We start from the raw sequence: 27,560 nt of genomic DNA on the forward strand, positions 1-27,560 counted from the left end.
TTTCGTAATTCTCGCTGGCCTATATTTTCGTTGCTAGATCAGCCTTTCTTTGCTTTCAAACAGTGCACTCCTCCCCAAAGCTTTCAGTATCTAACGCTGTCATACATTGTACGTCAATCAACTTGCCGTTTTCATGCCAACTTGTTTGTATTCTTGCAGAATTCGTTCACGCGATTTCCATTCATGGTGGAAATCAGCCTCGTAGCCTTCTTATCGATATTTGGTTCTCTAAAATTATGGGTTTTGTTATCAATCGTTTAATCTTCTTGAGATTTCTTGATTGCTCTTTTTCGAAAAAAAATATTTACTCGAACCCTTCGATATGAAGTTGTATACGAATTTAGCGTGTCGTATCGTCAAAGGTTTGTGTATGTCTTCGTCTGCTTTTCAGTCAAAGCAGTTTCTTAGAAGTCATTTCTCCCTTGTGCTCTGCTTCATTTTGGCTGCTCTTTATCGTTTTTGATTGTCGTATTTACCATAGGACAGAATTTGTTTAATTCGTACTGAGGCCTGCTTAACTTCTAGATCCCTTTCGATACGGTTCAACTTACATCTATCTAGTCGCTCTTCCTCGTTCGCCACCTTAACCATTAATAGTCGATTTCCCTCTAAGTCTTATCAATAGTCTTCTCTAGTTAGAATTTGTTATATTTACTTCAATTCCACAATAGAAAAAAAAATCGAAATATACTTAGTCAATATGCAATTTCAATAACTCGTTGTGCTCTGTCGTGAGCAATCACTTAGGTCCAACAAGAATTGTTCGTCGACCAGAGACTAAATTAGTTGTAAATAGTAAAGAATAACTTCATCGTGTATTCTTTTTGTCAAAATAGTCGAAAAATAGATAATCTCAAATTGAATTATATCCGCTCCTGCTCAATAAAACTGAACTACTATACCTATCGATGCATTTAATTCACAATGCAATTACTAACCATAGTTTAAGTCGCGTACTAATTTAATATCGGTTGCCACGCAGCTAGCGCGGCAAGGTGGGCGGCAATGTTTAAGTTCGATACATTGCTTACGGCAATGTATATGTTCGATACATTGTTTCCCCTTCTACAGCATTACAATTAACCACTTTAATTGGCCGCTCTTCGGAGCCCAATGGGGAAATCTTCTCTGCATATCTTCCAGGAGCCTCATTCGCCTAGTTCGGATTGTAGGGGAGAGTTCGCTCTCTTCTACTATATCTCCTGGAAGCCACATTCGCTTAGTTCGGATGCAGAGAGGCGCTTTCCAATGCTGTGGTCGTAGTTGTTGATCACGGCCTTGCTGTAGCTTTCTTGCCCATCGCAACATCACTTGCTTTCGAACTCTCGTTGATTAAACTTACATTCTCGCTTTCATTGCTAAAACATCTCTCGTTATCGTAGTTAACGCACGCTAAGGTAAAGTCTTGTTTCTCACGAAACCCACCTACTTTACAATAAAGATTGAAAATATTTACTTAAACATTCTATCGTTTTTCTTTTCTTTATTTTTGGGGTTTCACTGCATCTCGGTATCACGCCAACAGTATGTCTTTGTCAAGAGTTTGAATGGGTATGTTTCCTGTGCACAAATGTTCAGTTTAATTTCATCAGTCGTCGCTTAAACATCGATCGGTCATCGAAAATACAACAAAAATGTATCTCCTAAAAATGAACAGAACATTTCATGAACGCTATAGGCAGTTGAATCAGTCAGGATCTTTAAAGAATTCTTCATCCCTGCTACAATTGAAAGAGGATCTTAAGAGGTTTATAACTACGATAAAGGACAGCGACAAGGAACTTCAATATCAAATGCTTTTGACACCTATTTGCTATGACATTGCTCGTCTCAGTGAAGATGCTACCATTGCCGAAACACACTGGAAGGAATGCATTGAAATAATAAAAACTGCAAATTTTGTAACGGAAGCTATTTTGCTATATATTGGAGCATATCTTAATTTAGGCATTCTGTACAATAAACAATCGGAAAATAAAAAAACTCTGAAATTTCTCGCGGAAGCGGAGACGATTTACAAGAAGTATAAGAGAGAGGCTTGTGATACTAAAAATTTCCGCCAAGTGGACAACCTCTACAAGAACATTACAATGATCTTAGGTCAAGTATATCAAAACTTGGACATATATCCGATGTCCGCCAAATATAACTACATATCTATGAAGCTGGCATTTGAAAGTAAATCGTACAAACATCATGAATTAGCCTGGCAATCAGCCAATCTTTCCGTTTTCTATGTTAAAAGTAATAACTTCAAACAAGCTCGACGATATTTGGCAGCAGCAAATTACTTCGCAAATGAATTTAAATTGGTGGCCTTACCGATTCATCATCAAGATGTCGAAATGATATTTGCCTATTTAAATCGTTACTGGGCAAAATACGGTATTGCTCTATTGTTGGAGTCAAGGAAACGTTTGGACGGGATAGTGGATATGTTAACAACAGGTAAGTAAATACTCGTAAACCTAATTCAAGTGAAAACTGAATTTATTTTTTAAAGAGTAGGAGGAAACCGCTTCATAAATGCGCCTTATTTTAAAAATTTTAGGAATTTGGAAATGTGAATTCCCTCTTCCGCATTAACATTTTTTAATTCCAAAAAAAATCTATTGATTGATAACGAGATTTCCTACTCTCTAAACAAATAAATTCACATTTGCATATGTAATTTAATTTTTCGTAATGCATTTTCATTGGGATATTTGTGATAATAAGTCAAATAAAAGACACTACTAAAGACAAATACTAAAAAGACAAATAAAAGATCGAAAGACAAAATTATAATCCATACAAGTTTTAAAAATGTGATAGTCAAAATAGACAAAAAAAAAATCAACTATTGCTAATTTTGTAATGTCCCATCGTTAATCTTTCAACTTCATATTTTCAAAAAATGTTTTGTTTAAATTCTCTTCTGTACATCACATTATCGTAGCTTACACTTATTTTTCTTTTTATTTCCAGACGTCAACAGCATAAAATTGAACGACACCGATATGCCTTTCTTATATGATCGTTTACCATTAGCTCTATATGAAAGTGAAATAACCGCTGATTACGTGACAACATATAAGGATGCCAATAAAATTTTCTTATTCTCTAAAAGATGTCTTGAAAAAGCCAAGAAATATTGCACACCCAATGATGAAATAGAAATATATGTCGATGTAATGAAGGATTTAACCAATATTTATGACCAAATAACCTATTTTAAAAAAGACGGTAAACATGAATTCGAAATGCAAAATGTGCGTATCAAAATCTACAAAGAACTACTTGACAATCTAAATACGCAAACACATTTATCAATATGTCGCCAATGTTGGTATGACATGGCTATGTGTTATAGTATTCAGATTATTCTCAAGTCCCGTTTGCATGGCAATGATGTCCAGCAGCTAACAGCAGATGCCATTGAGTGCTTCGAAAAGGTGATTGCCTCATCCAAAGGTGGTTCTAGTTTCTTTAAACCTAACTTGACCCTTGACGAGAAGATACTATGCATGAACGCCCATTATAAACTTGGCATATTACATGTTAGATCTCTACACCTTAACGTGCCTGGCTCGATGAAAATGATTATGTTATATTTTAACACATTTGTCGATGAGTGTACAAAGGATGAGGAATTGAGAAATATATTCAAATGTGATATTGAATCGGCTAGATTAGAGATGATGAAAGCTTTAGCTTCAGGGACATTGTTCAACTATGAATGTGAAACTAATAAAAGGAATACATAGGTGTTATGTAGAATAAATTATTTTTGCACTAATTGTTGATATATTAAAATAAAGAAATCTATTTTTATACAATAAATACCATGTATTACATAAATTCGTAACGCCTTTTTCTTATATAAAAATCATGGAAAAACTATAAAATGTTAAAATATATCCTTATTATAATCAGTCATCACCGCTTAATAGCTCTGACAATAGAATTATCAAATGTAAAATCTTTTAATACATATTTTTATTTCAATAGACATTTAGAATTTCATAAAATAATGTTACGACAAGTTGTTTTATAGCAAAAATTATTTTTATTTTTTCTTATGAAAATGTGGATGAGATCCTTTACAATTAATGCATTGTATCTTTCGATTTTACCGACACACTTTGAACAGAACCAATAGAACAGCGTACACTCAGTGCATATTGTGGTCGACGTTTGGTACATTCCTTTTGCACTCTCACTGCCAATGTCCTTATGGGAATTGCCGTTATGGCATCCAAGAAATTAGCCTTAGCATATTCTACAACTTTCTCAACCAGTCCTTCAATATTTATACAACGAGCATCAAAAAATGTCTCTTTCTCCAAATTATCGGCAATGAAACGTACTGTGTCGTCACTTTGAAACTCCTCCAAAGGTAATATTTCAATCAGTTCCTTGAACATATGCACCAAAACAAATTGTGTTTTATTCATTATGCCCGCTGTGCCGGTAGCTTGATTAAGCGCTTCCCGAGCATTGTCAAATATTCCCGATACCACATCCTCGGTATTAACATCAGATCGTTCATAATCAAAAACGGCCAATATTTCGTTAAACATTTTCTCCAAATGGTCTCGTGTCAGTACCACCAAATATTTTTTAGGAATAATTTCTTGTAGATTCTCAATTATACAATTCATAATCTCTTCAGTTATGGAACCTTCAAAATTATATGCAGCTTGGCCCAAGTACCGGGTAACTTTGTATGCATAACGGCGAATGTTTTCACGGGATGTCATTTTTCCGAAATGTTGTAGGAAAAGTTTCTGCACCACCTTTTGACAACGATCCATTATGAAATCGTCAGGGACCAAGCGTCGTGTCTGATAGTCATCGCTTTGTAATATGTCGGGACAGGTGCGTAGTTCATCAGTTGGTATCATTTCCTGATGAGCCAGCAATATGCCATGTTCATCAGATTCGCCATCTATTTGCAGAGGTTTGGCTTTCATGCGCAATGTGCATATTTCACGTTCCAAAAACTAAAATAAAAGAGTAGGAAATTTTAAGAATTGAGTGTATGGCAAATGTGCGCTCTAGGTACATGCCTTAATTTGCTCCTTTTGTTCTCGTTCGATAGCGGTGAGTTTTTCAATGTCTTTATCCACACTTAAATTTGGTGGTTTCGACCATTTCTGATAGTTTTTCTCCTGAGATAAAAGCAAACGCTCCAAATAGGTTTTTTCTTCCGTTAAAATTGCCAAAATATTTAATTTGTCACAATGCATTTGGGTCTCTTTGATAAGTTCTTCCTGAGCAAGAGCCAATTCAGTCTGAAAAATTAATGCATTGAAAGAAGAATGAACATTTTAAACAAAATATTTTAAGTGAGTTTTTTCCTCTTTCGATTCATGTTTAATGATCGAAGTTTTGCACCATTATCAAAAATCATTAAAATGATCATCGCCCTTAGAATAAAAATTAAAACAAAATATTTTAAAATAAAAAAAGGAGATATCGTGGAAATATTTTTTTGAGGTAAAAGCCTAATTTTTTACAAATATTTTATTGGGCTTTCAGATCTGTTGTCTATTTAGATTCTATCATGTGGACTTATTAAAAAAGTTTAATAGAGTTGGAAGTGTTTTGATATTTGTAATTAATTTGCTAATAATATATTGAATGGAATTCCGGGGACAAAATCCCGTCCATTTGCTTTGTATTATGGCATTCTGCACATGCATGCATGAAAGATAATATAGAAGATATGAAAATATAGAAGAAAGAAATAATAAAAGAGAAGTTACATATTTATTGAGATAAAATTTACAACGGTTGACAGAAAATTTCGATAAATCATTTAAATGATGCAACTATGGCAAGGAGTCACAATGCCGATTCCCAAAAATATCGATTAAAAATACCGCTAGGTACTTTAAATACCTAAAATGGACCTGTCTTGAGATAGGAACCTTCCAAATACCGTAAATTTACGGTCCGTAATAAGGGGGCAATTCTAAAACGATGATGTACTCCGTTGGAGAGTATACAACTGAATTCTACCATTATACGAAATTTTCAAAATGTTGAACCATTGTGGGGAAGGTACAAAAAGGAGTAGATTGATAAATTACATCTTGGGATTTATTATTATTATTTATTTTCAAAGACTTGTTACCAGGCTTACTAGCCCATTATGTATTGGTACAAACAGAGAACATAACATTTATTCTTATAGAAAAAAGTATATTTAATAATTATGGATGAGGGTATGTGTGTGTATGTGCATTAGCCTTAGTACTGAGCGTATAGTGAAATATTTATTATTTTTGTAAAACTATATGCCGATGCCGTGACTTTTGGAAGGAACATATTCTATTGTATACGGTAAATATTATTTGTTTAACTAATTAGTAATATTACATTGGGTAAAAAGAAATTCATTATGGGCTATAAAACTTTATTTATCATGCTTCGGAATGTCCGATTTGGGTCAAAAATGCACCGTTTTGTTGTATGATTTGTTGCCATTTTAAAGGTAACTTCATAATGCCTCTCTCATAGAAGTCCTGCTTTCTATTTGCAAAAAATTCCAGTAGTCGATTTTAACAAATCGTCTCTAGATACCAATTTTTTGTCATTAAAGAAATTTTGCAATGCAAGAAAAAGATGATAATCGCATGGTGCCAAGTCCGGACTGTATGGCGGACTTCCCAACCGAGTTCCCGAAGTTTCTGGCGAGTCACTGTAGATGTGTGTGGCCTAGCGTTGTCTTGGTGGAATTCTGGCCCTTTCTGGTCAATTGCAATGTTTAAAACAGTTTTATGGTAGATTTTTAGCTGCTGGGCGATGTTACGACTACTGCTTGTCAACTTCGATTGACAGGCATGTCAAAAATTCCTGAACGGAATCTACGAAACCAAAATTCCACTGGCTATTACTGTATCGGAACAATAAACACCATTCACAATTTTAGCCGCCTGGCTTGCATTTTCGCCTTTGTCAAAGAAAAGCTGTAAAATATACCGAATTTCCTCTTTGTTCACTTCAATTTTTAACACCCTGTAACTCACAACTGAATGCACCAAACAAAAAACAGCAAAATATTTTTTACTGTGAAATGCCATCCTTTAAACGAGCAAAAATCTGAAATTGTTTGAACAATAATTTACGAGAAATCTATCAGTACAGCCATCTGCCGAAAAAATGGATTTCTTTTTCCCCAAAATAATACATTTTAACATTAAACTTCAGCGAGAAATGTATGATATCAGATTACTGGAACAATATTTTTTTAACTCGAAATAATAAAAACAAGCCAATTAACAATTTTGTTGAAATCTCGAAGCAAATTAATATTTTAATTTTCAAGTGAGGGATATTATGAAAAAGAGAGTGGTATTCAATTACAATGTGATACAAATTTATAAACAAAAACCACTTCATACAAACAACCAAGGAAGGTTTGAAGTACATACATATGGAAACAAAATGATCGAACGAGCATTCAGTGCGGAGTAATGTAAACAAATAATTGAAATGCAGCGTAGTAATTCCCCCTAAAAAATATAAACAATTTTTCTTGGAAACGTTCGGACAAGGCTCTCCTAAACATGTATAGTAATAGTTCTTTATGAATAAGTATGTGAATGTTCGTCCATGTATTCTGTAATCAAATACTGCATATACGCATTGAATGCTGTACAAAAAGTGTCACATTTTTTTCACTACAAGATGACATTTATTTGTTATTGAATAAAACAATTTGGTTATGCTCTAGGAAAAATCTGTTCATATATTCACCATCCATATACCGTTTGCTTGTCAAATGTTTATATCACATCAAAAATACAATATGCATCAGCATATCTTGAAATTTTACTTCATTCCTACTTACCCTTTTCTTTTTCATTTCCAGTTCCAGCAAATTTAATTCATCTTCAGCTGTTGTCTCCAATTCAAATACATATTTTCGCAATACCTCCTCTTCGAGTTCATCCAAGTCAATAACCATTCCGAATTTTTTCATCATTTCCTGACGTATTAATTCCTCGAGGCGTGATATTTCGGTACGCATAAATTTCAAATCGGTATTCATGCGACGTAAATGGACAATATTGATGCGATGTAAACGTTTGGTTTCTAGCGTTTCAACTTTCAACTGATCTACGCGGCCCTGCAAATCCATGAGCAGCGTTGAGTCGAATAGAACAGCTTTGCTCAGATCACGATAATCTTCACCCTCACGAAAATGTTGTAACTGATGCATATGCAGAATGACCGCCACATGGACTTTATTTAATTCTTGTTGGCGTTTGCGCTACAAATGAAATACAGGTGTAATGTAATCGAAAATTATTTTGTTCTATTTTGTGTCATACCCTAAAATCCAATAATTTTTCATTTTCCTGTCTATATACATTTTCGTGATGTTTCATTTTCTTTAGGGCCTCTTTAACTTCCTCTTTTTTCAATTCGATTAGTTTCATAGCTTCGCTTAGAGATCGTTCCATTTCATGGCGATCACTTCGCATTTTGAAAGCCATTTCATACATATTTCTCTCTAAGCCAGCCGGACAATGTGATTCGTCCAATCGTATAGCAGTCATATCCGTTGAATCAATACTCTTTGTGTCATCCTCTTCTTCTTCGCTGGATGACTCACTATCCGAAGACGATTCCGATGATTCTGAAAGATAAACATTCACATATTAATCGTATTCGAATCGGCATAACTGAAGAGGTTGTTGGTCTATTTAAAATGTCTAAAAACAAGATTAACTCTGAAATAAATTCGATGCTCCCACAAGCCTTTGAAGTCGATTAATTCAATCCAATCCAGTATAGCACACTAGAATATAAACCAGGGTAGTCACGAAATAAATATAAATCGATAAAATCGTATGGACGTCAGTTCCCGAAAATGCTTGTAACTATTGTAAACGTCTCTCGGTGGTTTTCTGGTATATATGAGAGTTAAGAGTTATATTTAAACACATTTGTCACAGAGCCAGATCAGTGACCGATGGCGTAAAAAACTGCAGCTCAACTTTAAAGATACCTTAAAAATAAACATCATTGAAGAGCTCGTTGAAAGATGAGTACTAAGCCAGAATTTTTGCATATCCCAACTTGGAGAAGGCGAGTAAGGGCAAAAATGTCAACAGTATTGTTCTCTTCATTGCTTAAAAAATCTTTTTATTTCGCCAATAGCTTTAAATAATATCGCAATACCACATATTCTAAAAATTAATTAATATTTACTCTCTCTTTTACCACTCAAAATCAATAGACTCTCGTCCCCATTCATATGTTTCAGCCTCGAAATAGTTGTCGCATATGATAACTACACAACCTTCAAGCGAATCGATTCTAAAGTTTACAGATTTTTCAAAGAATAAAAGTCACTTACCATCTCCCCCTTTTACTGGTTTAGTTGGGCGCCATTTCTTTTTGAATATGCGTCGTAAAAAATCAAAGAATTTATGCCCCTTCGTTGTGCTTAGAAATTTCATCTGGGTCATTGATATCTGTTCGTTGTAACGTTCACAAGCTTTACGCAAATCATCAATTTGGCGATTCAATGCGTTAATGGATGTTTGGGCAGCATTTCGGGTCTGCATGGCTGCCTCTGCATTGCTAAGCAATTCATTTTCAATTTGTTCACTATCTCGTAAAATATAGAGTTCCTGATTGAGTCCAATCAAATAGCTTTGCATAAATTCTGCTTCAAATTTGACATTAAGTCGTAGATCTTCCAGTTCACGAAGACGGGCGTTGAATGTTCGTACTTTTTCGTGAACTTCATGTATGATGCCATCTTGTTCCACAAGTAATTCCAATAGCCAACGATAACGTATTTCAACTAACCATGGAGACAGCTGACCATCTTCGGTGGCCTTATAATATGTGTCCTCCGACTGGTGGGGCAATTGTTGTAATTTCGTTATGAGTTCTGTGCCGTTTGGGAAGCAATCAACTTCTTTAATTTGTAAAGCCAAATATTTCTCCAATTCGTGCAATGATTTGTGTGAGATTTCAACTTTAACTTTTGGATCCGGTACTTTGGGTAACAAATCCTCTACTTTATTTTCCATGTAGAGAATATCTTGAATGTCAATATTACAACCTGGTTGGCAATGTTCAATTAAATTCAATTCCGGCCATTCCTCGTCCATATTAAGAGGCGGTATGTCCATTAGAAACTTTCGATTCTTTTCCGGTATGAGCGAATGAATTTCTTCCAAACGTTTACTCTTCTCCTCAATAAGCTGGTATAAGTCCTTCTTGACATCGCGCAATTGAAAAACACGCTGATTAAAATTTTCCACAAGTTCATTTAATTTTTCACGCAGTTTTACTATTTCCTTATATTTATAGGTTAAGGTTTCATGCGGTTGTGGTTCATACTCGGAACCAGTTTTCAACTTATAATCCCCAATGTTTTGTTCAGCCTCTTGTATTTTACGATCATCATCAGGATGATTTTTATTTGGATCGGGTTTGTGTTTCCACATTTTCTCCCAATTGAAGCTACGCTCTACCTGATACAGCTGACGGGAACGATAACCTCTTAAAAGTCGCAACATTTTTCGACTAAATCGTGGCAGTATTGAATTGGGATCACGACCAAAGAAAAACGTTTCATAAGGTGGTTCTGGCATACTGTCGGCTTTATCTTCGGCCAATGTCATTTGGGCACGACTAGGAGGGGAAAGATGTAAAATGAATGAAAGAGTTTTATTAAACGTTAAGCGAAAGGATGAAGGTTGTTGAGATTTGTTTCTTACTCTTGGCTAATGTTCGATGTGGATTCCACAACAATGTTTCCTCTTTAACATGTGAATGTATGCGTGTGGGTAGTAGAATATGTTAGAATATGTATAAAGTATTTTCAATTTCTAATATGATGTAAGTATGATTTTGGAGTAATAGGCAGGGATTTACTTACATTCTTTTTAAGGCTTCCAATCTTAATCGTTCTTCAATATCAGCTTTAATTGCTTCAAAATTATCATCTAATCTCTCCAACCGAAATGAATATAAAACGTCATCGGATCTATTACAGAATATAATATAAATTACTATACTGGTTATGGAAGTTATACATATTTCGTCATTCCGTTTGTAAATCATTGGAATTTGTTTGAGATTTAAAATTCGACGAGTATTGATATTAAACACAACATTTCGACGGCATTTTTGTTATTGAAGTTCAATGTTTTTACGTGAGTGTGTTAAGTACGTGAGTGACTGACAGATCATCGCCCAGACGAAATGGCTAAAGGCAGAAGCTTGAGATTTTGAGTGTTGGTTATTGTTGGTGTGTAGGCGTGAGATAAGGCTGGGTTTTTGGAAATTCGAACTAGAATTTCCAAATGTGGTACCCTTTGTATTAGGCAAACGGGAAACGCTAGAATTCTGAAATTTGGAATGTGGGCCACTGATGGAAAGTAAGAAAGATGTATAAAATGGTTTTTGAAAATTCGTCCTAAAAGTGTACGAAAAATACTAAACTTTACTAAATATAGTCCTAATTGCATGTATATTGAACATATATAGCTAGAATCTTGAAATTTTATATGGAATACAGTTTGGGAAGTGGTGTTGATGTATGGAAATGGTTTATGAAATTAGTAAATTTTTATATAAAAAGTACAAAGTGGTACTAAATTTACTACTATTTGCGTTTAAATGAGTGTATATAGATGGAAGCCTGAAAATCGGAAATAGGACTGCTATTGTAATACAAGATTGAGGTAGCTTTAAAAAATCGTACTTATGTGTACGAAAATTACTAAATGGTACTAAATTTTGTGCAAGTTAGATTTAGGTGAACAGATAGAGCTGATGTCTTTAATTTGGGAATTAAAATGGCTGTTGGAGTGTGCGATTGTGGTAGTTCGTACTTATTGGTGCGAAAAGTACTAAATGGTACTAAATTTAGTACAATTTGGATTTTGGATAGAGCTGAAAATCCGAAATTTGTAATTAAGATTCTGAAATTTTGAATTAATATTACAGTTGGAGTACAAGATTGAGATATGTCGGTAGTTTTGAAAATTCGTCATTATGTGTACTAAATGGTACAAAATTTGGTACAATGTAAATTTGAGTGAACGGATAGAGATGGAAAACATAAATTTGGAATGAAAATTACAGAATTTAGGTAGTATTGGGATTTTGTACTTACGGAAAACTTATATTTGAAAATATAATTACTGTTATAGCACAGGATTCGAAATAATTCGAAATTCGAACTCATAAGTACGATTTGGATTTGGATGTTGCTAAACGGGTAGAGCTGGAATCTTTACATGTGGACTTATTGGGGTGCATGCATTGGGAATTCGTAATTATGGGTACGAACAGCACAAAATTTTGTACAATTTGGACGTTGGTGAACGGGTAGAACTCGCATCCTGAAAGTTGCATCTTAGGTTACTGTGGGAGTGTAGGAAATGTACAGAATGGTACCAAATCTTAGCAGGTATTCTTACATTTGGACTTATGATTACTAATTGAAAGCAGGTTTGGAATATTGAGATAGGTTTGGAATATGGGTACGAAAAACACAGAATGGTACCAAATCTGGTATAATTTGGTTTTTAATGAAAAGACAGAGCTGGAATTCTTAAATTTGGACTTACGATTACTATTTGAGAGCAGGATTGAGGTATATTTGAAAATTTGTACGAAATATACTAAATTTGGTACAATTTGGATTTGATTGAATCTTGAGATTTGGAATTTAGATTACTGTTGAAGTGTAGTATTGTGCTATGGAAAAAACTTCGGAGACTCGAATTTATGTGTACGAATAGTAAATAGAATAAATTAATCAGTGTAATGGAAATAAGAAATAGATTTCGGAAAATAGTGCTTTTGTGTATGAAGAGTACTAAATGGTAACAAACTTGATATTAGATGTATAAATAGAGGTGGAATTCAGAACAAAAACACAACAAATTATACGGTATTCACGATTTCCATATGAAATATATATTTTTTGTATTCCCTTTTCGCATACTTTGCTAGTATTTTATATTTCAAATTGAAATACAATTCCGTTCAATTATTAAATTGTATCCCTCTTTCTAGGTATATTTCTTTTTTAGACAATCCAAATCGACTATTTTCAATTACATCTGAAAAATATATGTTGTAATGAAATAAACACAATTATACTTACCCAATTCCAGTTATCTTGATCGGTATATGATCCAATTTCCTAATAAAATAATCATATAATTTCCGCTTGCCAACCTGGGCCACTTCCAAATCATATGCCAAATCGTCACGTACATCATCGAGCTCGGCTTGTAATTCATCACGAATTTGATTCGTAATACGCTCATCCAACAGTAAATCACGATGTCCGATGCGAATATCTTCATCAAACTTCAAATTTTCTTCCATAAAATGATTGAATTTCTCTTGTAAATCTAAAATATAATTCAAAACTTTTCGCTCATGAGCGGCAGCTGCTTCTTCTTGACGTTTTATTTCGGCATAAATTTTCTCTTGCTCCAATGAGGGATATTCCGGATCGAGTATATCTTCAGAGGGTATAATTTTTCGAGGCATAAATAGTACAGATTTCTTTTCTATTTCTATTTTGGGTCCAAGCCAATGATAAACGAAAACATTGCCGTCATAACCAACACTGAAAATGTAACGACCATCATGGCTAAGCAATAAACGCGATATTTTGCCATTGAGCGGATCATGCATATTGACCGTATGATAATTACGAAGATCGGTGAAATTGTCCGGATTTGTGTGTTGTATGCGTATCTTGCCGTTTACCATACCGAAAATTAAATATTGATCTCTGAAAGAATGCAAAATAAAAACAGTTTCTTGAAAAAAATTATATTTTTGGAAACAACTCACATATCTAATAATGAATGTATTTCAATGTCATCACCATCTTTGATAATTGTTGAACGTATCGGATTTGTGGCTGCATCCATGGTTAATTCGTATATATAACCGGCATCATAACCACCCATTGAAACCCATATAGTATCGTTTGGTGTTGTCCTAAGCCATAATATTGGGTTGGGTATGGCGGGTATATGTAGAGGTTCTTCTTCCTCTTCGGGCTCAGAATCAGCTGAAAAATAAAAAATATATACACTTGCATACTTTAAAAATTAATAGATTTTGAATTCTCACCCAACGCAGCCTCCATATCAATTTGCAATCCCGGATTAGCAGCCTTTAGCCGTTCAATATCATCCAATTTACGTTGCCTCTTTTTCTCTTTACGACGTTTAATTTCTTCTCTGCGCAATTCCCTTCTAATCTGACTCTTTACCGATACAAACTTGCCACATTTCATGGCATTCTTATCCGTTAGATTATAACTGAGAAATACTTGTTGCTCGTCGACATCCAAAGGCAGCTGGTATTCATAAACTTCACCACTTTTACAACCAATTAGAATCGTACTCTCTTCATTCTTCCAGTAAAAACAATTTGGAATTGCTTCAAATTGTATAAAGCCCATTGGTTGCAACCAAATGTAGGCATCCCTCTTTTCTCTTACATTATATAAGAAAATCGAACGATCTGCACTTCCAGTAATCAGCATGGTATTCAAGGGATTTATTGTAATCCTAGTTATGGGAGCCGTATGCGACTTTATTGGACGTATCAAATATATGTTGGGTTTTTGTGGTTGTGTTAAATCTAAATAGATTTGTCGTAGTATGCCATCTTCAAAACATGCAACCAATTCCATACAGGAATCCGATACCTTCGGGCCAAACCACAAAAGATCTGTACCAACAGCTGAGTATTGTTTTTCCAAAATAACTTTTTCGTTTTCATAGTCGTAGACCAAAATTCGTCCATCTTGACCTAATGTCATTAAGTGTGGTGACACCGGACTGGTTTGAGCTGCAATTACCTGACCACCATGGCACGAATAAAGTTTATACGATTCATTGGGTATATCGCGGGTATTTAGATCACAATACCAAATTCCACCGCCACCATCCTAGAAATGTTTAGTAGTAAATCAATCTGAGCTAAAAGCTTTCCATATTTTTGAATATTCAAAATGTCGCTACAAGCGTTATATCACTTATAACGAAGTAATATCAAATAAAGCGTAAAAGTGCTTCGGAAATTTTCAAACTTATTTCGACTGTACTTACCAAAACATAGTAACCAAAATCATTCTCATCAAAAAGTTTTATCTTCTGCACCATTCTTATTTCACATTCGCCAACATAGAATTCAAAAATCGGTTCTATTTCCACAAAACGATCATCATCCGGTGGATCGGCTAAATCAACAGTTTCCCAAAACCAAATGCGAACATAACCATCCATACCCACAGTGGTAACTTCACCATTATCCATGGTAATCCTTACAATGGGTTTACTATGACATGGTCGACGACCTTTACGACATATTTCAAACTTTATCAGACCAGCTTCCCATAACAGCATATTACCCCATTCACAACCCGATATAACATTTTCATCGGGTAACATATAAACGGCATAGATATCACTAAAGTCGGTTTTACCAAAACGACCCAGGTCGCCTTGTAACTTCAGGCCGGTGAATGTATTTGCCATTTTCCAAAACTTAATATGACTCAGACCACAAGTCACCAACAGAATGGGATTAAAACGCGAGAAATGTACATGAAGGACATCATTTTGAAATGCCTTTGATCGTAGAATAACTTCGACTTTTTGCCATTTCCAAATGGTTAACATAAAATCTGGATAACCTGCCTGTGATGCAAATAGTTCTCCGCTGTGATTGTACGAACCGCATGTGAATTGTTGTTTAGCAGCTCCTTCTAATTTCAAGCGTGGTTCTTCGTTCGGGTAATCATAAATGAAAACTGTTGCGTCAGGTCCATTTTCACCAATTGTCAGAAGTTGGGGATAATCAGGATGATAGTTTTTCTATAAACGTAAGAACAGTGTGTAAAGTTGTTATTCCTTTGCAAATCTATACCATAAATTCTTTAGGGGAAGTACGCAAATTTTGTTGCCTTACCGTTATAAATCCAATACCACAACCGAATACTGACTTACGAAATGTTACTTCTCTTCTTGATATGCTAAAATAGTGAATATATGTGCCTGAGGCAAATACCAATGTATCCTCATCGATTAGGACCATGTTGTACAGCCGCTTACAGTCATAGCCAAACGAATGCCTACAAAGGAAATTATTTTTAATTCAGAAAAATTCACACAATTTCAAGAAATCAAGACTCCTACTTCAATTTAATAACATCCCCGGCATCAAATGTTGGTTCAAACTCTGGCTCCACATTGTCATTTTCATACAATATTTCCGAATCGTTACGCATTTCTAAGGGATTATTTTATATTTTTAGTAAAACGTATTCAAAGTTTTCGAACCGCTTTATATATTGAGCTAAACAAAAGAAATGTTTATTTGGAAAAGGTATCCTGGTCGAAGTTTGTATCGGTTGTTTCTTTGGTAACAAAATACTTGTTGGTTGTTTACGAGTATACCCACCGTTTGGTAAACGAGTTGTGTTTACTTCGTTGGTGATATCAAACACACCGATATCCCACTAGTAACAATTCAAGATACTAGCGCTGTTCCATTGGTATCAACTTAAAATTTACTGGCGAGAACCTAATATCCTCATATTACCAGGAAATTTATCTGGAAACTAGAAATTGTTTTATACTCATAACATATTCAAATAGACACAGATTGAGAGTCAATTCAACAAAAACTGAACAGTCGCTCTCACGAGAAGAGTTTGAATGTAATCATCGTCTAAGAAAATTTTTTTTGAAGCCGTGCAACTTGTGCAACATGCGAAGACATGAAACTCAAAGAAAATCAGCAACTTCCTTACAACCAACATGCCAATAATCATCGAGTCTAACTTCTATAGTATAAGGAGACCAAAGCCTCTCCCCTCTAGCTGAACTCCCCCGCAAACTCTGCCATAACAAGTCAGAGCAGACAGACGTAATGTTAATTATCAGTTAACCCACCTGAAATCCTAAATTTTAGACCAAATAATGAATATTTCCCAACACAATGTATAAATCACGCCGGCAAATGCAATATTTCCATAGGTTTTAAACACATCACAGATCGCACCGCGGCCATTCTGAGTAATATCAAAATTGACATATATATTACAGCGCAGTGATTACTGGAAAAGTACGCAGACAAAAATAATAGCAACGACGAAATCTTCAAAATTAAAACAAACTTGAATTGTTGAATGAACTTTTACTTTGTTACGTGCATATGTTCATGGTGGAAAATATTAAACAATTAATTCTTCTTATAACGATAATTTATACGTTCATACAATCTAAAATAAAAAATATATATTAACAATCAACATAAAATATCCTTAAAAGCATCATCATCTTCGTCCTGAAAGAAATCTTCAATATTTGCAATTTCTTTACTTATATCTAAATTATCTACTGTTGACTTTGAGGTAGCAGTCTTTTTGCACAACTCATCGTTTAGCGAAGTTGAAGAGGTTGCGTTTGTAGGTTTAGAAGGAGAAAAATATTTTTCAATTTTATTTGACTGAAATGAAAAAAGTGATGAAGTCAACGATTTTGTTTTTACTATATTTTTTATTCTTACCGTAGTTGGTGCTATGGTGTGTGTAGCATCTTGAAGATTTTCACAAAAAATACCAGCTTTATTGAGAACATCTTGTTTCGCTTTGAGCATATTCCAGATATGATCATCTGCGGTTTTTGCTGCCATTAAATAACGACATGTTACTGGATTCAGTTGACCAATACGATGGGCTCTGCTTTCGGCCTGAGCTAATGTCTAAGGACAAATTAGAGTATTGTTAGTTTTGTATACTTGTCACGTTAAACATCTGATCATCCATATTTATTCTACTTACACTTGGATTCCATGTTAATTCTGCAAACAAGATTAGCTCAGCTGCAGTCAATGTTATACCGGAATTACATGCACCCAGCGACAACACTGCCACTTTACACGATGGCTTCTTTTGGAATGTATCAATAAATTCACCTCTATCCTGTTTTCTTGTCGCACCATCTATGCGAATAAAATTCACTTTGAGCTTTCGCAGACAATCACAAATAGCATCCAGCATAACACGATGATGAGCAAAAACTATAAATTTCTTTGGTTCCTTTACTTGTTGTTTAAGGTAGGCACATACAGCTTTTGTCTTTACTTCAGCAGTTTGTGCATAAAATCGCAATAGAATTTGTTCTCGTTCCTGACCTTTACAGCTTTGTAAGGTTTTGGCAACTGTATTTAATGACTCTTTGACTTCATCACTTGGCCAAACAAGAGCGGGATCTAATACAACAGTTTCTCTGAAAATAAGCAAATATTTACATTAATTAAGGTTTAGTTAGATTTGGTATTTTAACATTGATTACCTGAATTTTTCTGCCAAATCATTCAGAACTTCAGCTTTGGTTCTTCTAATCATAAACTTAAGTTTCAGTACAACATTTAGTTCCTTTAGATTAGACTGGCCATTTGCATCCCAACCAAAATTCGTTTGCTTACCATCACAATAGCGGGTTGCTGTTTTGAAATTAATATTTGGAATACGTTTTCTAATAATAATATCATTGTACTTACTGAAATCAATATAGCTCATGAATTTTCGATCTATCATTTGCAACTGACTAAAAAGTTCTACTGGTTTCGATAGGGCAGGTGTTCCTGATAGCAAAATTACATGTTTAGCTTGCTGTGACAAACGATCAGCCACCATTGTACATTTTGCCTTTGGATTTTTCAAACTGTGCGATTCATCAAAAATTAAAAACCCAAATTTACGGTCGGTGATTTGTTGAATATTTCTTTCCATCATGCTGTAACTGGTAATGAGAACTTTACAATCGCCAATATATTGTTGATTTGAATTGAGGACTTGTATGTAATGTACAGGTACATATGGTAAAAGATCACGAATATGATTAGCCCACGAGTCTCGAGTTGATGCCGTAGTACATATAAAAAGTGGCCAATCTTCTCTATAGAAATCGGCAACAGCAATAGCTTGATAGGTTTTACCCAAACCCATTTCATCACATATCATACAACGGCCATTCTGGGAAATAGCGAAACTGAAAGAGATACACAATGACAAATGTTGAAATATTTTTGCAAATAAATGTTAGGAGTTCTATACAGTACACAAAGATTGTTACATGCTTTATGCTTCCAATGATAATTATGATTCACCTCTTTCAAGGTCGGTCTAAAGTAATTAACTTTAAGCAAATGAAATTAAGCAATTAAATTATGCCGACAAGCACAGCTCAAAAATAAATAGTGGGGGAATCTACATAACAATTGTACTGAATATGAAACTGAAATATTTCAGCGGATTTGAAGGAATGATTACTTTGTGCCTTCATTTCAAGGGCACTATATGTGTTTGAATTCATTTGATTATTTACATTTATATAAGTCAAGCGGGTGATCAATCATGAGGTTCAAAGAAATTAAAAAATATAAATGTAATCATAATTAGCAGATTCCTGGTATCTTGTCACCTCTGATTGGTCTGGCGATATTAAGATCATTATTTTAATAAAACAATGGGCGACTACATCGCTTGAAAAAAAAACTATTTTCTCTCACAACTAATTTTAATATTGTATGAAAAATTAAAAATCCGTTTATATTTAAGACTGAAATTTCTAAAAATGGCCACGAATGAGAACCAAATCAAATGAGAATATTTTATGAATTATTTGTAACAAACATGTGCAATACCTACCACACACCTTCCCTTTGAAATGGCATAAGTTTTTCCGCCAACTTTGGTTCCAAGGACTCCAAACATGATGTGTCGGCTTCTTTTGGTGGCGTTAAACACAAATTCAAAATTGATTTGGGTATAACACCCATAACGATATCTGGCTTTAAATTATTAACACGTTCTTGCAACAATTTATAATCGGACAGGCCAAAATTCCAATAACGAGTTTTAGGATCTAAAATAAACATTTGGAGTTGTTATACCAAAAAACAATTGATAGATACTTCCCGAGATATAGGGTTCAAAATTTAAAAAAAATACTCCCAATTTTTTTCAATATCTGTAAGAAAACCACTCCGAAACATTCGAAATTTTTCTGCAAATAGTCCTTTTGATACTGATAACCCCTTTGTTTGGGAAGAACTTCGTACTTCCCGAAATATGGGTTTCCAAAATTGTAAAAATTAGCCTATTTTCCATCTGTCCATAAAAAGGCGTAAATCCCCAACCGAAGTGTGGCTATTTAGAAAAAAATTTAAGAAAATTCTTCTCACGTAGTTATAAATCCACTGATATAAATTTAAATTTTTATACCCCATATTTCCGGAAGTATGAATAGAAATGAATATCTCGGGAAGTACCCCCGAAACAATTTATGTTGTTGTTATCAGCATCAAAAGGGCTATCTATGGTAAAAGTTTCAAAATGGTCTGAGAGGTGTCCGTAAAGTGCATTTGTTCCCAATTGATATATTCTTTCTTACCATACGATTTCGAAGGTATACTTTTAAAGACCTCAATAAGTTTATTATGAAAGCTAGATGGCTGAACTTCGAATCGCTGGGCGCTGATCATTGCAACTTTACAACTGACAGAATTTAGAAATACTGGTGCTACACTTTTCTGTGGTTGGGCCACTGTGTTGGCTGGTCCTCCATTCTGAACATTCGGTTTCTCATTGCTCGCATCAAGTGACTTCCTTTTATAAAAATTCCCCATTCCTTCATTAGAAGGTCTTTTGTAAGGATGGGCTGCATCACGAGCTGAATGTTGTTGTTCTTGGCGTTGCTTGAATATGTTGCTTCCCTTCATTGCGTTCAAGAAAGAGGATGCCTTGTTTTCAATTCTTGGAGCAGCAGTAACGGGAGCCCCGGAACTAACAGGAGCCGCAGCCGTGACAGGTTTACATGGTGCAGATGGAAGTAGTATTGTTTGCGGTGGCGCTGGTTTGTTGCTATTAGTGTTGTTGTTGTTGGTTGTACTTGTCAGCCCAGCCTTTTTGGCTTTCAACTTTTCGAGCGCTATACGCTTCTTTTCGGCAATTTCTGCTGCTGAACATGACATTTTTAATTAATGCTGTTTATTTATAAATATTCAATATTTTGTTCAATTTCTATTCGCTACGCATTTCCAATCCAAGTTCAGCGGCAACCAAACTAGTCTCGTTGTGAAATTTAAAAACAAAACGACCTGTCAAATTTTTAGTAAGTGATGTCAACTATGAACTCTGAAGAAAACGTTCAAATTTTCTCCAATACCAATAATAGGGGGAAGCAATAGTAGTTGGTAGATAAATGTAAAATACAAGAATAGTTTAATTTTTGAATAATATATTAATAAAAAAGTCTTAAAGAATTTATTTATTCTATGACATCAAATGACATCAAAAGTATCCATCCATGATTCTTGTATATGAAATCCATTATTTATATAAAATGTTTTCAAAACATAATGAAAAGAGCAAAAAGAATGAACGGTTACAATTTCTTGCCAAAATCCAGTAGGGAAAACCATGAAAGGTTTGTTTCATCCATAACAAAATAATTGTTTCCAGATGAGCGTGGTAAAAATCATTTTAATTCAGTCTATTATAATGTCTTATAGTGTCATTTACAAATTTAAATCCATATATGCACTAAATCCATCCAATATGAATCACTATAAACAACCTACAAGCTGACAATTTGCAATCTGAGGTGTTCACATTGAAAACCTTTTGATGATCCCAGATGACAAATTTTGAGGAGCTATTCAATCAATTGCCCTGTCTTGTGTAAACACAATTACAATATAAAATAAATACTGGGATACAAACCAAAAAGGAAACACTTTGGGAAATTTCTAACACATTTTGTTTTGTTCCGTTATTCGTGTAAACATCTTTGACGTTTTGTTTTGGCCAAACGGAATAAACAAAACGACATTCATTACCAAAAGATCAAAAGTATTACTTTGTTGAAAATTGAATCTTTTCTTTGTTTGCGTCGTAATTCGTAATCATTCTCAAAAATACAAGGATTGGAATAACGGAAACAGTATTTACGAATCACCAAATGACGGCATTACCAAATGAGGAACAACACCTGGAAGAAATGGCCACAGATGTGCATGGTTATGATGGCGATGTTACCTTCTTCGATTTGAGCTGGGAAGATGTAATCATCCCGAAGATACTATCCAACCTCACGCTGAAGGAACTTTTCACATTGCGATGCTGCTCGAAGACTACCAAACGCCTCGTTGAGTTGGCTTTGGAAAAACTGGTTGAGATTGATTTTGCAGGCAACAATTGTGCAAATATTGATTTGACCTTTAAAGTACTCGGTGAGAATTGTAAACGTTTGGAAAATCTTCAATTGGCTCGATGCAATTGGATGACCGATGATCTGTTACTGCCCATCTTGGCTAGAAATAAACATTTGAAAATAGTCAATCTCAATGAATGTGTCAATATAACACCATTGGCACTGCAGCCAATTATTATCGAATGTAAGGATTTGCGAGTTTTAAAACTGTCAAAATGCCAATGGTTAACTACTGGGGCCGTTGATGCCCTGACCTTACATCAGAGTAATTTGGAAGAGTTTGATATATCACATTGTGCTGCCATTGGTGAACGCTGTCTGATAATATTCTTTAGGAAGCTGAATAAATTGACGGTACTTTCGCTGGCCAATACTTTAAGTGTTACCGATCAAGTATTGATACAAATTGCCAATTATTGTCGTGCCCTGGAACATATCAATTTGGTTGGATGTGCTGCCATATCAGATTTTGGAATACAGTGAGTACTTTGGGTATAAAATAAAATATATACGATAACGTTGCATACACATTTTATAAAAATAACAAACTGGGATTCAGCCTATTTTGCAAAAACAAAATACAAATGGTATACCAAATAACCCAAAAAATCCGCCAACACTATATCAGCCGTTAAAATAATTGGATGTATACTTCTCGGTAAAAAAAGATCTTTGAATTGTAATGGGTTCTTAAGGAGTTAGTTAGTCTATGTTGCCATTATGTTGCATTATTCTGCTGTACCGTATTTAATTTGTATGTTAACTTGCAATCCACAGTTTCCAATACAGTATAGGTAATACTTGCTAAATGAAGCCAATATCTTTTAGTCTCGCATGTACAAAAATATCGGCCAGCAATTACATACATTACATCGGTTAGTGTGAAATGTGTATACTCTCCCTAATTAGAATCAAAACTTAACAATGGTTGCACCAAAGTTTCGGCATTATTAATAACTATTCCGAAACCCTCTATGACAGATAAAAGTCAAATCCGGTATGAAATGAAAACAAACCCTTCCAATATTTTAATGGATAATCATATTATTATGGTCGGTCGGATAAAGTTTAGGCCCAGCCTGCTCTAGTAAATGTCAACAACGCGTGTAAAACACATGTGTTGAAGAAATAATCTTTTCCAACTAGATGAGACGAGCATAGGCTCGTTTTTCTGGTATAAATATTTGCTTTAGGAAGGAACATGCTGGTCCAGCAAACATTCAGTACCTCTATATATTTCTTCACTCCTGGTTTGTTAGGTTTTGGATGTGGAATTATTTCCTTTATTTTGTACTTCCCAGATATCACTGAAGTATTGAGGGACCATTGTTTTTGAATATGACATCGTTTTGCTATTTGTTTTAGATGATTTTGTAATCGAAAAAGGGCACTGATATCCTCTGAAATAGTGGACGTTTTTGTTATTTCTCACTCAGATATATTCTGCTTTGACGACGAGTATTGTTGTTTTAGCAGCAGGCAGAGGTGATAGGTGATGATTCAGATCATAATGCCCGGAAATTAGATCCCGTGATCTCCTACTGCAGGTCTTAATGAACTGAATAGAGCTGTATATATTTGTGTGGGCTGCCTCAACCTTGAACCTGCAAACATCAAAGTGCGCATTAAAATACACATTAAAGTTTATAGTCAATCATGATTTCATATACCAAATCATTCACAATGATTGTATTACTATATTTCTAATGTCTTTGTCTCAAACAATTTTCTTTTTCTCTTATTTTCTTTCCTTATTTTATTCTTAGTGCCTTGAGCAATTATTGCCAACGTCTGCAATCTCTATTTATTCGACATTGCCCTCGTGTTACTGAACGCTCTTTAGGTCCATTACGCAAACGCGTTTATATTGATAGACCAAATCATTTAGATTTCAATCAAAATGATTTTTATCCCAGCGATTTTCTTATCTACTAGCCTTGGCATTATTAACTCATTAAGGATTCTAAACCAAATAACCATTTACTTTACAGAGCTTTAACAAAAAATTGTACCCAATTGAAATCGTTAATGGTCCAACGCTGTGATTTGGTAACGGAACGATCTCTGGGTCCATTGAGAGGCAAACTGCATATTGATCGTCCGGCTGAAATGCAATTACAACTCTACGATTTTAGGCAAAATAATAATCATATATTTCTTCAAGTTTAAACACACAAATTTTGAATGGAAAATTGGTAGTGATAAAAACACCAGGCTATTTTTAAATTAAGAATGTGATTTTGTAAATATGTATGCTGTCTATTAAAGCTTGCTTGCTGGTTAACTTGCTTTCATTCGAATTTAATTTGTTTGTTTGTTATAGATTTGTACTTTATTTTAAGTTTATGTTTGGTTGGGCATTCGCTTTTTATTTATTGTTATAATCTTAAAAAATACATACAAATATATATATAAATATAATAAGCTTAAATATCTACAGACAAAAACATTCAAAAAACAAAATCAAATAAAATGTATCTGGAATAATGAAAATCATTTGTTTTTCTTTATCATTGTGCTTTGATTAATGGCGAGGTAATTGTTGCTGTTGACTCATCTTCAACAGTTAATTTTGTCTCATATAAACGCTGACTTAGTGTTTCCATGTAGGCTTTGTGATCATCTTCAATATTGCTGTTTTGCCATTTGGCATGTAGCTCCTTGATTTTTTGATATGCCGCCATGGACATATTAAGACTAGGCATTACTTCAATTAGACCAGGTTCACCGGTAAACGATAATCCACAAAGGCCTAAATATGTATGGAATGGATCAGCAGTAGAGTGTGCCCATTTTGCAAAACCACCAACTACATTATCCTGAGTTTCTAGTATATAGGAACGATTTTCCGCACAGTCGCTTAATTCAAATGCATTTAATATTTTGAGAGAAGCACCAATCCAGAATGAGTAGCATGTATCCACAGGCTTATTGGGTCTTCCTTGGAATCCATCCATTTGACGGAATATGCACCAACGTTTAATATTTTCAATTGTGTCTGCATCGAGTCTATGTAATTGTCCACTTAGTTGTAATGCGGCCAATGCACAGTAAGTAGTGCCGCCATGACCTTCGCCGTCCAAATGTTGGCTAAAGCCATAATCATAACGCTGCAAATAAGATTCAATAATATAAGAACTAAATAGTTGCTTTTGTAATTAGAATTACTTACAATGCTATTCATAATGAATTCGAACATTTTCTCCTTGTCCACATCACCCCAATAGTCCAACATGTGACATATTGCTGCTGCACAGAAAACAAAACGCATATCATTTTCGCTGCCATCAATGCTGGCACTAAAACTGCCATCTGATTTTTGTACAGCAGCCACACCTGAGGAGGATAACAAATTCGAGTTCGAAATAGTTCTGAAGGAGATTCGTTTTGCATTTATTTACCATCAACTATTGATTTTCGATCCAATCGGGACAGATCATCACCCAATGTAACTAATATTCCTAAACTGGTATAGGTCATGGCCAAATGACCCCATTGATAGCATCTAGCATTGCGCAATAGTTCTTCGTCTTCCGTTTTAATTTTAATGGTACGTGAACCCTAAAAATAACAAGAGATAAAAATATTTTAGTAATGAAGGACAACATCATAAATTGAACAGGTGAAAGTAATATCAGATTCAGGTCGAAATGATAATAACTTCAAGCTACAATATATATATATATATATATATATAAATGTGAGTCATTTGGGGGGAAATCGTCTACATTTAGGGTATCAGATTTTAAAAGAACTTTTTCAATGAATTATTTGAATATTGTCGTTGTATCCCCTTTTTATTTTTAAAAATAAGTTGTTGGTCCTTGAAATTAGTACAGTTAAAAACATAGTATCTAATATATTTTATTTGTATTACCCAATGTTACTGCTACTGTTTGGACTTCGCTCTTTATCTAATGAATATTCAATATAATTTTCAAATAACATAAAACGATTCAACACTTAGATATGTGTTTGATACCTTAAACTTGAAATTGAGATCATAAATTTGTGAAAGTTTTTGTCTGAGCAAAACAAAAACAAGTCTAAAACTTAAAGTTTAACACTGCAGTAACTCATGGACATATCCAATGAAACAGGCAATGATTTAAATCACGTAAAGATAAGACAGTGATGAGATTTACTAAAACAAACATAGGGCAACATATTTATCAAAAATAACAAAAAAAGATAGATAAAAAATTAAAATAAACAAATGAAATATCCCATAGTTTGTACATACACAAATGATAAACAATAGAAACAAAACATTTAAGGCCAACTTACCAGAAATCCTGAACAATTACGTTCACCGGGATGGGGTATCACCAAACTACCATAGGTCCAATCAATAATATTTTTACGCATTTCTGGTGTTAACAGATGCAGGGAATTCAATACATCCAGACCACAGATAGCAAAAAATGCTATGGTACCCCTGAAAAAATATTCAATTAAAATAAAATTATTCACCGAAAATATAAGTTTATTTTTACCTTGTTGAGTCATGCGAAGCCAAACGTGCAGGCAACAAATGCAGGAATCGTATAAAATACTTGGCATGTTTGGAAAGCAATACGGGGGCTACATCTGCTGTCGCTGGTCCTTCAATATTTACAGCTTCGTAGGACATCTTGTTCAAGTTTGTCTATACAAGTAGATAGTAAGTGTGGGGAATCACAGATCACTGCCGGTTTCTCCTAGATTGGTCGTATTGCAAATGAGAAATTTCTTTCAGCGGTAGAACGTATTTATCAACACTCCCTGGGTTTTGTGTGCGCCGCCGTTTTTTTATCTATGCGCGTACTTTTTGTTTGTTTTGGCCAAAATTTTCACTTTCAAATCAGTTCTAAACACCAAAAGAAAAAAATCACCTGAAAAAATTTGTCAATGACATTGGTAAATACAACCAAAGAGTCAGGAGTCAGCGGGATACTTTTTCGCCGGCGTGAAAACAAACGAAAGCGTTAGCGGCTAGCGGCACAAAATGTCAATTACAGTCGACGCCCGGTATAACGAATGATATATTGTCAGACCCATTCGTTATAGCGAAAAATTCGTTATATCGCGAAGTTTTTTATGGTGCCATTTTATTTAAAAACAAAAATGTTAATCCACTTTTCATTGGATTTCTAATAAATATGAATTCATTAACGTAATAATAATAACGTGTTTATATATGTTTTTGTAAGGCTGACCCATTATTTTTTGCGCCATTCGTTATACCCAGTATACAAATTTGGAAAACTTTTGTTATATGCGATTGTCAGTATA

General features: G+C 34.4%; 5 protein-coding genes across 5 annotated transcripts; 2 read left to right on the forward strand and 3 right to left on the reverse strand.

The window, feature by feature from the left end:
* The first annotated feature begins 1,649 nt into the window (after positions 1 to 1,649).
* Positions 1,650 to 3,746, forward strand: LOC133320963 (KIF-binding protein-like). The gene is made up of 2 exons (XM_061530055.1): positions 1,650 to 2,448; positions 2,968 to 3,746. The coding sequence occupies exons 1-2, from the start codon at positions 1,650 to 1,652 to the stop codon at positions 3,744 to 3,746; spliced, it is 1,578 nt and encodes a 525-aa protein (XP_061386039.1).
* Positions 3,747 to 4,088: 342 nt separating this feature from the next.
* Positions 4,089 to 16,291, reverse strand: LOC133320964 (cilia- and flagella-associated protein 44). The gene is made up of 12 exons (XM_061530057.1): positions 16,200 to 16,291; positions 15,973 to 16,135; positions 15,111 to 15,878; positions 14,125 to 14,950; positions 13,840 to 14,062; positions 13,136 to 13,777; positions 10,895 to 11,002; positions 9,356 to 10,647; positions 8,325 to 8,632; positions 7,841 to 8,263; positions 5,052 to 5,276; positions 4,089 to 4,985 (listed from the first exon to the last, which is right to left on the reverse strand). The coding sequence occupies exons 1-12, from the start codon at positions 16,289 to 16,291 to the stop codon at positions 4,089 to 4,091; spliced, it is 5,967 nt and encodes a 1,988-aa protein (XP_061386041.1).
* A 1,011-nt stretch (positions 16,292 to 17,302) lies between these two features.
* LOC133320965 (SWI/SNF-related matrix-associated actin-dependent regulator of chromatin subfamily A-like protein 1) lies at positions 17,303 to 21,045 on the reverse strand. Its single transcript, XM_061530058.1, has 7 exons — positions 20,466 to 21,045; positions 19,721 to 19,937; positions 18,571 to 19,061; positions 18,363 to 18,513; positions 17,849 to 18,296; positions 17,575 to 17,769; positions 17,303 to 17,514 (listed from the first exon to the last, which is right to left on the reverse strand). The coding sequence occupies exons 1-7, from the start codon at positions 21,043 to 21,045 to the stop codon at positions 17,314 to 17,316; spliced, it is 2,283 nt and encodes a 760-aa protein (XP_061386042.1). The 3' UTR covers positions 17,303 to 17,313.
* A 989-nt stretch (positions 21,046 to 22,034) lies between these two features.
* Positions 22,035 to 24,456, forward strand: LOC133320966 (F-box/LRR-repeat protein 15). The gene is made up of 2 exons (XM_061530059.1): positions 22,035 to 22,765; positions 24,278 to 24,456. Exons 1-2 carry the CDS (start codon positions 22,035 to 22,037, stop codon positions 24,453 to 24,455), a joined length of 909 nt encoding a protein of 302 aa, XP_061386043.1. The 3' UTR covers position 24,456.
* A 340-nt stretch (positions 24,457 to 24,796) lies between these two features.
* On the reverse strand, positions 24,797 to 26,919 carry LOC133320969 (geranylgeranyl transferase type-1 subunit beta). Its single transcript, XM_061530062.1, has 5 exons — positions 26,783 to 26,919; positions 26,574 to 26,724; positions 25,688 to 25,847; positions 25,459 to 25,622; positions 24,797 to 25,396 (listed from the first exon to the last, which is right to left on the reverse strand). Exons 1-5 carry the CDS (start codon positions 26,917 to 26,919, stop codon positions 24,797 to 24,799), a joined length of 1,212 nt encoding a protein of 403 aa, XP_061386046.1.
* Between the last annotated feature and the right edge of the window lie 641 nt (positions 26,920 to 27,560).

This window comes from Musca vetustissima, unplaced genomic scaffold (assembly GCF_032173495.1).
Source record: "Musca vetustissima isolate MV318-11 ecotype Yass unplaced genomic scaffold, APGP_CSIRO_Mvet_v1 utg20955, whole genome shotgun sequence".
NCBI classification, from domain to species: Eukaryota; Metazoa; Arthropoda; class Insecta; order Diptera; family Muscidae; genus Musca; species Musca vetustissima.